This window comes from Cucurbita pepo, chromosome LG01 (assembly GCF_002806865.2).
Source record: "Cucurbita pepo subsp. pepo cultivar mu-cu-16 chromosome LG01, ASM280686v2, whole genome shotgun sequence".
NCBI classification, from domain to species: Eukaryota; Viridiplantae; Streptophyta; class Magnoliopsida; order Cucurbitales; family Cucurbitaceae; genus Cucurbita; species Cucurbita pepo.
Window position 1 is genome coordinate 18,546,739 of NC_036638.1, and position 14,126 is coordinate 18,560,864.

A 14,126-nucleotide genomic window follows, 5' to 3' on the forward strand; every position below is an offset into this window, starting at 1 on the left:
GAAGGTTAAAATATCAAATTTGAAAAAAATTCAAGGACTAAAATGTAATTTTATTAATATATCATTTCTAAAGTGAAAATAAAGTATTTTGGTTAAAATATTATTTTGGTCGCTATATTTTCGTATATATTAGCCTTTTCTGTATATTATTCACATTGTGTTTTTTTTTTTTTTTACCAATTAAAAAAAAATATAGAGTACGAGACTAAATTTGACCATGAGAAATTAAAATGGAATAAAGCGTCCAACTGGTTTACTTGATATCATTGGTGACGGTCAGAACTTTGATGGTAAACCTACCCTGTCTTGACCCACGAGTGAATCTTTNCGAGTGAATCTTCTCACTAACTTCTCTTTCTTAGTAGAGAGCGGAGAGAAGTTAGTGAGAAGGGAGTGGAATAGCCGAGTCCACCGCCCACTTAGATGTTGTATTATTTGGGCTTTCCCCTCAAAGGTTTAAGACGTGTTTACTAGAGAGAGTATAAAGATTTTCACACCTTCTTATGTAATGCTTTATTTCTCTCTCCAAGCGATGTAAGATTCCACATATTCTAAACCGAGCTTCTCGTTATGTGATACCTCAAAAACTCTTGTTTTCTACACTCTCCCACTTGGTGAAGATCATGCTCGGTTTCAGTCTCCGCCTCATCTCGACCCCGTTTCCCGAGCTGTTTGAAACAATGCCAAAGCTTCCTCATACAGTTCATTTTGCACAGACCGTGCCGCTATTGAACTCCATGTGACAACACTCCTCTCAGGCATGGACTCACAGACACAAGCCCCATCCTACATCAAACCACATTTTGCATAAACATCATTCATATACATCACCGCCTTAACAGCAAAGGCATGAGGCAGCTGACATTCACAATGCTGCACAGACGCAAAGAACACGAACCTCCACGATGGTATGATATTATCCATTTGGAGCATAAACTCTCATGGCTTTGCTTTTGATTTTCCCAAAACGTCTCATACCAATAGAGATGTATTCCTTACTTATAAACCTATAATCATCCTCTTAATAAGACAATGTGGACTCCTTCCCAACAATTCTCCCCATCGAACAAAGTACACCATAGAGCCTCTCATGAGACCTATGGAGCCCTCGAACAGCCTCCCCTTAATCAAGGCTCGACTCCTTCTCTAGAGCCCTCAAACAAAGTACACCCTTTGTTCGACACTTAAGGATTCTATTGACATGGCCAAGTTAAAAGCATGACTCTGATACCAGATTAAGAACCCGACTCTCTCCACAATGGTATGATATTGCCTACTTTGAACATAAGCACTCATGACTTTGCTTTTGATTTTCTCAACCGGCTTCATACCAATGGAGATGTATTTCTTACTTATAAACTCATGATTGATTAGCTAACGTAGGACTACTTCCCAACAATCATCAACTGTGAATTCACAAGAAGGGTTCCTTCTCTTTGCATCTTCGGTGGAAGACCAAGAGCCTCATTCTCCTCACCATTATGAGTAAGCTGACCCAATCATGGTGTTCCACAACACAAAACTTCGGCTGGGCATTTCATCAAACAGTTGCCGTGCAACATCAACTAATGACAATATTTGACGTTAATGTACCTTCGTGCAATCCCCTAAGAAGAAATTAGGCATGGCAAACCTTCCCTTGCAAGAACAATCAACATTGGATTCAACAATGGATATAACGATGCAAGAAATCGAAAGAACCTCTTCTCTTCGTATCTTCCTGAATTTTCTGCAAAATGGCAAACATGGAGAAATCTCATTAAATTGTTACGAAGAACATCTCAGGCAGCTTCATCGACAGCTATCGAAACAAAAATTCCAGATCAGATGATGCATTGAGAGAAAGAATCTTTAATGGTTGATTATGAACAGTTTCCAGAGAACGCAAACAAATTGTTGAACTGTTGTTAGAATCCTTTTCTACCCTGATTTTTCAAACAAGATACGAACTGTTTGAAGAATCCATGGTTTGATCCTCGCGGATTATTAATGGGCTGGGTTTGCATTTAGCTTTGAACTGATTGATGGATCAAATGAAATGGATCATTAATAATTAGCTAAATTCGAAGATGGAGATGACTTCACCCCATTTCAAATTTTCGTTTGATTTTTTAAATATCTTAATTTTATTAAATGAATAAAAAATTAATTTAAAACCTCCACCAATACTTTCTAAGACAAGGTTTTTTCTTATTAAAATTCAATAAATATTTAAAAAAAAAAATTGAATAAACATTACCAGAAGCTTGAGCATACGTCGTTTGGCCGTAGGCGGCGCAATAACAAATTGGCTTGACTCACTGGTTGATGGGAAGTGAGTGACAACCAAAATTTGACGTTTAAATGTACCAAGATTGTGAGATCCCATCTTAGTTAGAGAGAGACTAACGGTTATACGTAAATGTGTGGAAATCTCTCCTTGACAAACCATTTTAAAACTGGACAATATCTGCTAACGGTGGCCTCCAGCTCTTGCAAGTACTAAAATATCTCCGTTCAATGAATTTTCCTTTCAAATAATTTTTAATAGATAATTTTTATTTTTTAATATAATTTCTATTAAAAAAATACAAAACATCTGTCCTCGACCCCATTTAGTTAATAAGGAAAAATCTCTCTCTCTCTCGTCCTATCTTTATATTAAAATTTATACCTTCAAACACAATTTAACTTCTCACTATTTTTACCAATTTAAACATAATTCAGCTGATTAAAATATTTTATTTTTTTAAAAATTTAATATAAAAAAATCATTTTCAATCCCCACTTGCAAATAACATATATTCTCTCATACCCCACTCCCACACAATTATATATATATATATATATATATATATATATATGCTTTCACAAGTTGGGATTTAATACTTGATCCTATCACCAATAAACCAACCGAAAGTGGAAAAAAAATTAAATAAATAGAGAAAAAAAATTAAAATATATTTTTTTATAATTTTATCGGTATATTTTAAAATATCCAAATTTAATTTTCATATTTTGTCTGTTTGAATTCGACGGTGACTAATTTTAAGATTTATTGAAAGTGTAGGGACTAAAATAAAATAAATTTTAAAATATTTAAATAAAATAATATTTTAATTAAGAAAATTTAAAAAAAAAATCTCATTTTTTAAAACAATTTCTTCACTTTTAGCATTATATTTATTTAATTAAAAAAAACTAAAGTCAAATGGGGTTTGAGAATTGAGGAGAAGAAAAAAAAAAGGTATTATTGATTACAAGCTGTGGTGGGAAAAGCCTCAAATGGCTTTTAGTGGGTTTCTTGGGTCAATTTCATGTGGACCCCACTTTTAAACAAACCCGTCCCGACTCAAAAAACTCGATCAGCTCAACTCAATTTGTATTATTTAGATCGAATTATGAATTTAGTTATATTACTTTATAATTATTTTTTAATAATTAAATAAAAGAGTTGAACAATTCGAACCAGCTCGACGTAACTCAATTCAAATATTTTATGGTTAGGTTGAGTTGGGTTCGGTTTAAAAAATTTAGAACCCGAACGCAATTCGATTACATCTAAAAAAATGTCTCAACACTCGAAAAATTTACAACCATTTAAAAAATTAAAATATATATTTTTATTTGTTTGTTTTCGTTATGGAGAAAGGTTGAGTCACTTTGTGACATGGAATTTTGGAATTTTATGTGATTCCTAATCATACCATTGTCACGCGCATTTTTCTAGTATAAAAATAACGATATTCATAAGGTCAATTTCATAAGTTTTAAATAATAAATTAATTAAATAATTTTTTAAAAATAAAAATTGATATTTATTTTGATAAAACAATAATTTAATTTTTTATTATCTCCTAAATAAAACAACTAAATTACCATAAAATCCACTTACAAAATACAAAATAAAATATATATATATAATCGAATAAATAAATAAATAAATAAAACTTACCCAAAAAAAATTAAAGGTATAATTATTCAAAATATATATATATATATATATTATACTAACGTCTCGAGTATTATTTTTAAAAAATAATGCGTATAATAATAGATGGTCCTAAAGAATAATATTTATGATCGAATAGAATCTTAGAACTCGAATACAAGTTTATCGAACAAGAAGGACCTGAAAAGTGGTCGGGTCAAAATTCTCTTATTAAATTAGAATTTTGTGAATTAGAAGCAAGCCATTTGGAGATTCAAAAAAAAAAAAAATTGTGGATTTTTCTCTTTCTCTCTCTAAAAAATGTACTCGTTCTTTCCATTTTTGCCCCTCCTTTTTCTCTTTGAAAGTAGTGGTTAGTGTTGATTTAAGAAGGGGTAAAGCGTCATTTTAAGTCCAATGGTTTCGGTGTAGACCTTGTCATGGCGTCGGCTTTTTTTTTTTTTTTAGTTTAACGACGTATGGAGATGACAAACTTTGAGTATAACTCGACTGGTTTAGACACGAATTATTCATCAAGAAGTTAGAGATTCGAATCTCTCGCTCTTATGTGTTGAACTAAGAAAATGTACTGGAGTGGAATGACTCGAACGTATGGCGATATCTTGGTTGAGGGTATGTGTTTAGGTCGAAGGCATATATCCTAAAGAACTGAGTTGTGTTTAGGTCGGTTCTCATAGGATCGACGTTGTTATTAGATGTTAATAGCTTTCTTATTTTCCTTCATGGTGGAGAAACTACGCGAGTTTTGGGATTGAAAATTTTGAAGACGGTTCTACCTAGTTTCTACTCGGCTCAAACCCTAAAATTATCAGTACGATTCAACATTTCGTACAAAACATCGTTTTTCCTGTAAGAGCCTAAGCCCACTTCTAACAGATATTGTCCACGCCCGTTAGGTATCGTTGTCTACCTCACGATTTTAAAATGCTCCATTATAAGGAATGTTTCGTTCCCCTCTCCAACCGATGTGGGATCTCACAATCCACTCTCGTTAGGAGCCAGCGTCCTCGTTGGTACACCGCCCGATGTCTGGCTCTGATACCATTTGTAACAGTTCAAGCCCACCACTAACAGATATTGTCCGCTTTGGTCCGTTACGTATCACCGTCAATCTCACGGTTTTTAAACACGTCTACTAATTAGAGGTTTCCATACTTTTATTAAAAAAAATGTTTCGTTCTCCTCTTCAACCGACGTAGGATCTCACATTTTCCACCTCTATCTATCGTGCCCAACAAACACGTCACATAAGATCGAAACTATGACCATATAATAACAACATGATCGTTTATTAAATTTAAACCGAATCATAAGGATTATAGCTTTTAAAACTATACTAAATAAAATATCATTAATTTAGCTAAAAAGAGTATAAAATTGCAAAAATGGGACTACGTAAACACTTACTCGATGTCAACATCCACTCTCTCCTTTAAACAAAACTCACCCACCTACTTTCCCGACCTCAAATATATCATCGATTAAGAGATTAAATCAAAGATTCAGAATTCTCGACCCACTCGTTGAACTAAAAAAAATCATTTTAACACCCATAAACTATATTTACAGCTTTCCACTTTCCGAAAACCTTTCTTCGATTCTTTATACAATAAGGTTTTAATTTGTCGGGTAAAAGAAACAATCACATAAACTATACTTTGAAGTTGTTTTGTAATTCTAGAATCTCCCTATTTTTTAGGAATAGGGAGTCGTCTCCTTCAGCATCTGAGCTTGAATGGACGCCATACAACACATAAACAAGCACGACGAGGATCGAAAAGAACACGAATCTTATATAGGACGAGCCATCGAGGGACCCGAGCAAGAACAAGTTTAGGAAGATTGATGCACAAGGTATCCATGGCATCAAGGGGACGCCCCAGAATTCAGGTTTCCGTGATTGAGGTACCACGCAATTGAAAATTAGCGAGACAACGATGGCGACGATGGCAGTGACAGTGAGTAAGGCAGTTTTGGCACGCCCTGGAGTTACGAAGTGCCATATGAGAGTGAATATGATAGCAGTGAGTGAAAATGAGCAGAGGAATGATAGCGTTGGTTGTGGCTTGGTGCTCCCTATCACCACATAACGTCGGTAAATAATAGCATTGGCGACCATGTAGAACACAAAGAGTGTACCAATGCATACGAAGTTGAGTAGGACATCAAGATCAACGAAAAGAGCGATCACAGCCGTAAAAATCCCTGAATCAAACCAATAAAAATTGATTTAAACAACAGGAAATTAAGGAATTTGTGCAGAGACTCAATAATTGTAGTGGATAAAGTGACAGCATAAATGAAGAAACTTTATTCTTATCGAAATATGATCGGTCGTTTTCAAAATTGGGTTAAACCAAAGAGATATGTCCTGTTGTTGAGTTGAGCCAATCTAAACCACCTATCCCTTACCGTGTAAATATGAACACAAACAAGTACACACAACTTGTGAAAACCTTGTCTTGTGTAAGGCTCAACATAAATCAAAAGGGAAGAAGAAACTCTACAAAAGATTCATACACGGTCGACGCAACACAACACAGGACATCCCGGGAAGTTAATGGTTAAAAGAGACGGGAGTAAGGGAGGAACGAAGCATTTTTTTATAAGGGTGTAGAGACCTTTCTCTAGGAAAGGCAGTTTAATAAGAGGAACTAGCTGTAGGCTTGAGCTGTTACAAATAGTATCAAAGCTACACATTGAGCGAGGACTCTGAGCCCCGAAGGGGAATGGACACTGAGCGGTGTGTCAGCAAGGACATTGGGTCCCGAACGGGGTCCCGAGTGGAGAAAGAAAGCATTATTTACACGAAAGCAACCCACATAGTTTTTGTGTTAATTTTTAATTTCCCTTAGGAACCAAACACAAGAAAAGTGCAAGAAAACAGTTAGAAAAGGCTGTATCTTTCATTTTCCATGGTGTTGAAACAAGAAGACCCCCAAGTGTTTATATACAAATTCCTTAGCTTTTTTCTTGAAACACAGAAGATGCCTGTGAAGCCATGACAAAAGTGTTGCTATCCTATAAAAGCTTAAAAACTCTCTCCCACCATCTGAAGAATATCTTATGCTCTAAGCCATTATGAACCACAAGGCACAAACTAATGCAGGAGTTTACTTGCACCAAAACCCTCTCTATCTCTCTCACTATCTTGGGTTTTAGCCATTGATCTCATGCTACAAGTGGTGAGGTCCCACTTTTTTTTTTTTCTTTCAAATAATTATCATGATAATTAATAGATCACATATAATTTTTTTAGGGAGGAAAAAAAAAAAGGGTCCTCTTCTAGTTCCACCAAAACCATGGCCCCAAAAGATTTCTTTCCCCCTATCCCAACACTCCCATTTAGAACAGCAGATGCTCAAGGTCCCTTCAACATTCATTTCCCAAACTCCTATTCAATATTGATTAAAAAGCAATGCTATTGATATGAAAAAATCTCGTTCATAAGGTCAAAAGGTCCAAATTGATTCTCGACCAGTAAATCAGATATTCAAATTCTTTTCCAGCTATAGTTGTTCAATTGAAACTAGAAAATATATATTTGGTATAATTTAATGCATGATAATAGCTAATTCGAGCGTAATTTGAAAGATTAAATGTTGAAAGTGAGTAGGGTTGAAATGAGTTACCAAGAAAGGCGGAGGCGTTGAGAGGGGTGGAGGTTTTGGGATGGACCTCGGCGAACCAAGCAGGGACCACTCTGGACCGTCCAATGACGCACATGTATCGAGCCTGCCCCATCATCGCCACCAGCAGCGACGTCAATATCCCGAAGCTTGCTCCGCCCCCGATCACGTTCGACACCCACTTCCACCTCGCAAACGCCTCCGCGAGCGGCGCCTCCGCCTTGATCTGCCGCAACCATGTACAAAGTTGTTTCAATGTAATCAACACCGATTTCCCTTAACTGTAAATCAGACTGTACGAATTTGTATTTTTGTGTTTTTTTTCTCTTTTTACTGTACCATATCGTAGGGAAGGAGCTTCGCCATTGAAGCCGCCATTAGGCAGTACAAGATGGTGACGAGCACGACGGAGCCAGAGACGCCGACCGGGATGTCCTTTGCCGGATTACGAACCTCCTCCGCCATCGTCGATACAGCATCGTAGCCGATGTAGCTTAGGTAAACCAGAGACGCGCCTTTGAAAACGCCTGTGGCTCCGTGAGGGAAGAATCCGGATTCGTTCTTCGGATCGCCTGGTTCGGTGAAGTTCTTCCAATCGCCTTTCCAGAATCCGAATACGATCAGAAAAGCTATGAATAGAATGTGTATCGCTGTCAGCGTCATGTTCACCACCGAGCTCTGTTTCGTACTGAAAAACAGAACATCCGCAAACAAAACTAGCCTTATTTAGTTTCACAACGAATTCGATCACGATTCACGATTTTCGATTTCGCACAGACCTGTAGCAGATGATGATTGTGATGATCAAAACAACGGCGACGGCAATCAAATCGATTTGATCGAATCCCTTGGGGAGTCCAGGAACGACGAGTCTCCATTTAGCGGTGGAAATACCGATTGCGGCGCCTAGGTATTGAGTGAAACTCCTGGCGACAGCGGCGTTGGACATCACATAGTCCATTATCAGATTCGCACCGGTCAAAAATCCAGCGAATTCACCTGTACACAAAAACAAACAAACAAAAATCTCCGAGTGAGAAGAAGCACGGAAATGATCAAATTAAACATACACATTTGAAATAGAAATAGAATCAGGAAGCCGCACCGAATGTGATACGTAGATAACTAAAGGCGCCACCGGCTACAGGCATATCGACGGCAAACTCGGTGTAGCAGAAAGCCGATAAGAGCGCACAGAGGCCAGCAATGGCGTAAGACAGAACAATGGCAGGACCGGCCTGGTGAGCAGCCGGACCGGTTGTGACGAAGACGCCAGCGCCGACCATACCGCCAAGGCCAAAGCCGACGAGGTCGAACCAGCGGAGAGTCCTATGCATATGAACGCCGGAAGTGGATCGTGTAGAAGTCATTTCGTCGAAGGAGGTGGAGACGGAGAAGGCCCGTCGAGAAAGACGAGAAGGAGTGAGAGAGAGAGCTCGAAGGTATGCGGAAAAGCTTGAAAAAGAAGATGAATGGGCGTCCATGGCGGAATGGAGGTAAGAGCGTGACTGAAAAGTGAGGGTTTGCATTGGAGGTGGCGAATTTAAAGCCACGCTTGGCATCGCCGAAAAGCTGTTTACCTTTTTTTAAAATTAAAAAAAAAAAAAAAAACAAAAAACAAAAAACAAAAAAAAAAATCCCTTTTTATTTATTTATTTAAAACACAAATGACGTTAATTAATACTAAATAATTTATGTTTTTATTCTCAAATATCAAAGTACATTTATTATTTTAATTATTTAATTTATAATTTATTTATAGGATTTAAATTAAGTTTAAGAAAAAATAATTGCCAATACAAATTTCATTAATATAAAAGAGAATATATTAATAATGTTAATGTTTATTAAATATAAAAATAAATATTTAAATTTTATTAAAATAATATAAAAATATTAACATGATTCTACAAATATTCCAACGTTTTAAAATTTTATATTGAAAACTTTTTTAGGTGATGGTATAGGTACACCACTAAAAAAATTATTTATTCACCCAGAAAATATTAATTACAGTATATATATATATATATATATATAAATAAAGTCAGTTGGAGAGAAACGAAAAACGAAGCATATCTTAGTGTGGACATCTCTTATTAATAGACGCATTTTAAAACTGTGAGGTTGATGTGTGTGTTTACGTTGTATGGTATCAGAGCTAATCACTAGATAGTGAGCCAACGAAGACGTTGGGCCCCAAACGAAAGGGCTTAGGGGTAGATTGGTAATTTGATCGAGTATTTAACAAAATTAGATCAAATAAAATAATTTTTTTCTTTTAAAAAAAATGTATTTTAAATTTTTATTAAGGATTTTAATTACCGTTTTAGGTCGGTTGAAACAAATTTTAATTTAAATCACTTTTTTATTTCATTATAAACCGATTTTTAAACCAATAAAAAATAACTATAAATTGGTAATTTATCGAAGTTTTAACTGCGGGAACAATATTTTAATCCACTAGTGAAATACACTAATTTTGAAGATCAAAACGACCGAACATTTAAAAAAATCATATTCTATTAATTATATTTATATACAACGAGGGATAATTTTGTGGAATCAAACTTAATTACCAAATCATATATTATGTTTAAACATTGCATTTCAAATATTTAAATATTAAAATTTTAAAATATATTTTTCAGCTCTCTGGAAAATATGTTTGAACGTGAGCACGTGAAAGACTGTTTGTAGGGAGCCTCGATATCAATGGTTCGAGAATACCCTTATTAGTAATATTAGCATTGTCGACTAAAAGAGCGGAAAATAACAATATATAAACCCGTTATAAAAAAAAATCAATTTTTACGGGTTTAAATCTAAAATAAATAATATCTCATTATTCTAAATTAAAATACTTAATATATTGTGTTTCTGTGTTTTTTAATTAATTAAATTAATGATTATTTTATTTCATTGCTTAACAATATTGTATTTAACCAATAAAATTTATACTTATTCCCTTCTAGCCCTAATATTAACGAAAATTGCAAGAAATACCCATAAGCCCAGGCCCAATTCCTTTATTGGGCCCGATGAAATTAATGGGCCTTTGTCATCTGGGCTTCAATTATTTACACTAGGCCCAATATTTGGAATTTCGATTTGTTTTCTTTTTTTTTTAATTAAAAATTTGACAATTTTAAATATTATTTGATTATTAAATTTTGTAATTTTATAATTATTTTTTTTTAACCAAAAAAGGTTTAGGTATTTTTTTTAAATTAATATATTTAAAAAAATGACAAATAAAGTGATAATTTTAGTATAAATAAGCATTTTAATCAAAATTACATAATTTTACATAATTATCATATCAATTTTTTTATGGATATTTCTTGAAAAAGATAAATAAATGTAGAAAATTACCCACTTTATTTTTAATATGGAACAAAAAAACGTGAGGAAAAATAAATGATTTAAAAAGAAAATAAAAAAATAAATGTCAAATGTGTGGTGAGGTGGCAGTGGTAACCTTATCCAAAACCAGATTTCGGAGCAGAAGGGCGGCCGAGGGCGTGGCCAATTGGAGTACACGTGTCGATGTTAAAATTTGCCACGTAACTATTGGTCCAACTCGGCAATCTGCCGTGTCGTGTGTTGTTTAGGACGGCTAGGAGCAAGGGTCCCACCTCTTTTGTCGTCATTATCCACATAACAATCATTTAACATGTCATTGTCACCTACAAAATAATATTAATAATAATTAAAAATAAATAAATAAAACACAAAGAAAATAAAATATACGATTTTAAGAATAATAATAATAATCAAAAAATAAAAACACAAATTCACCTTTGCCACCTAAGAGTACGGGGTTGACCTATGTAGGGCGACTAGGTCGTATGCAAGCCGACCCAGTAGCAGAGATTGTCTCGTGTAGGTTAGCCAAGACCTAACGTGAGCTGACCTAGGAGGATCATTAAGGTCAAGTTGATATGAGAGAATGTACTCTCGACTCTAAACAATACATTTTCTACTATGTTAGACTCCGTAGCAGACAATTGTTGTAATGAAAAGGGTATCTGAAGTGGGTTAGTTAAGCTTGCAAGTCCTACCACCACGAACGTTCCCCAATGTTGAGGCTAACCACGTGGGAGTTGACCAAGACTCCTCTAGCTGAACCTTGAGACAAACCTCCCATAGAGGTCGACCGAAGATAGTATGATTGATTCACGATGGACAATTGATGGTTGGTCTCGACTGTGGTCAACTAAGACCTATTTGAGAAACAATTTGATCAATTAAGAGCCCAACCATGTAATTTTTTCTTATATACGTGTCGTGAAAATCATTGCACGGTGATAACGCTCCGTTATTTAAATTTAATTTTTAATAACTAAAAACTTACCCATTTATTTAAATAAAATTATATTTATTTTTAAAAATATATATTAACTAATTAAAAATTATATCCTAATTAATATGGGTATATTGGGTTGACATTATTATCTCATTATATTGAAAATAATATTACCTAATAAATATTTATTATAAGAGGAGTTAGAAGGTACGGACATGTGACTGCGTACAGACGGTTACCGACATTAAAATTAAAGTATCAAATAATCCACACCAAACGTGTCCAATTCCACATCGGTGTTAGCTGGCTCTATTGGTAGCCCGTACAAATGGGACGAACTCGGTTCTTCACCCTTTTAAATTAAATAACTAATTACCTTATTCCTCTCTATATATATATATATATAATTTGTGACTAATAGATTATCCCATTTTTTTATTCGGATTTTTGTTAACAGTGATATTCATTTTTATATTTGATGAATTATTTTTTAAATTTCAAATAAATTTCTAAATTTTTTATTTTTATATAATTACATCAAATAAATATTAAAAAGAATTAAAATTATTTATTATATTAAATATAAAATCAAATTTTATGTTTAATAATATTTTAAATTTGTAAATATGTGAATTTCAACCAATTTAAATTAAATAAACGTAAAATTTGATTAAGACTAAATTTATAATTTAAAAATAAAAAAGTTGGAAGTTGTAATTTGGGTAAAATATATATTTTATTTGAGAAAAAAACGTTGGGCGGTGGAGGGATAAAGTATTAACGAATAACTTTTTACTTTTTAAAATAAAAGGTGAGGAATTAAATGACTATTAAAGTTCAAACCACCTTTAAATTGTTTAATTTTAAATTTTAAATCTTTTATAATAACAATTACGAATATATATATATATATATATATAAAATATTTACCATACGGTGAAAAAAAATCAATAGCTGATCATATTTGTCGTTGTAGGATTTTAGTTGGACGACTGAGAAGTACTGATGTCGGTTTGTACAATCAAATGATGTATGCATAGACTTAACACGCCAATGCATTACTCGTACAAGACATTCTGCATGTCAAAAGTCCACTCGCTCGAGTATGAGCTAGTAGGGTACAACAATAGTAAGAGACGAAGAACCGAACTTTCGTTATTTAAAATGTCAATTGCTGCGTTATCTACCGAGTTATACTCGTTTTGGTAGTTAAGTAAATAACCTAGGTTAATCTGTATCTAAGATGTATTTGAAATAATACATACTCTGCACCTAAGATATATTTGAAATAATACATTACGGTTACATTCGATCGTAGTTGACCTAATAAGATGACAAACCGATGCATGCTTTGATATCAGCACGAAAAGAAGCGCCACAAATGACGATCGTGGTTAGAATCAGTAGGGTTGCAGAAACCGAGGAGCGGTTAGATTAGGAAATGGGCAACATGCCACAAAGTCAAAGTCAAAGAATCCATCCCATAACAGTATCCATGAAAAGGGTAGACTTCATTGAAAATGGGAAAGGATGATAGGTTGTTACGAGAATTATAACGTTACCTTATTTAAATTTGATACATTCATAGGACTCCAAAAAAGTATTCATTTTAATTTATTTGGTATTTATGAATATTTATTTATTTTATTTGTCAAATAAAAAGAATGCCCAGTGGAATTCTTCCACGTCATGAACAAGAAATATATTTTTTTAATAAATTAAATGAGCTGTGAGATCAGATCCATCGATATTCAAAGTATGTGCATCGAGACTCGAAATATAAATTATTTAAATAATAATTAATTAATTAATTAATTAATTAATTAATTTTCCAGCTTCACATCCTTCCAAAACACAGAAACGACCGGAAAGAAAGGAAGAGAAAGTCTTCAAACTTTAATAAAAAGTAACAATATTTAATTCACGTATTTTTTTTTTTAGAAAATTAATTTTTAAATATATAAAAATTTAATCTTTATATTATAATTTTTAAAAAAATATTTAGCTACTCCCATAAATAATATTATTAAAATTAAATCTATCTCTTATTAAAATCAAATCTAACCGCGCGAGCGTTGGATTTGGAGTAGCGAAACTAATCGCTATCTCGTTGAGTTTTGAATAGATATGTCCATGCCATCGAGGGTCTTCCTTGAATGGGACAAAGAATTTCTCCTCGTCAATAAAACGAGTTTCATTTTATAAAGAAAACAATTGAACATATAATATGTTCTATATAAAACACAGTTGAAAATTA

At 33.7% G+C, this 14,126-nt stretch overlaps 1 protein-coding gene across 1 annotated transcript; it reads right to left on the reverse strand.

Moving 5' to 3' along the window:
• Positions 1–5,561: 5,561 nt before the first annotated feature.
• On the reverse strand, positions 5,562–9,058 carry LOC111787682 (cationic amino acid transporter 7, chloroplastic-like). The gene is made up of 5 exons (XM_023667709.1): positions 8,666–9,058; positions 8,340–8,559; positions 7,900–8,248; positions 7,564–7,786; positions 5,562–6,136 (listed from the first exon to the last, which is right to left on the reverse strand). Exons 1-5 carry the CDS (start codon positions 9,042–9,044, stop codon positions 5,583–5,585), a joined length of 1,725 nt encoding a protein of 574 aa, XP_023523477.1. The 5' UTR covers positions 9,045–9,058; the 3' UTR covers positions 5,562–5,582.
• Between the last annotated feature and the right edge of the window lie 5,068 nt (positions 9,059–14,126).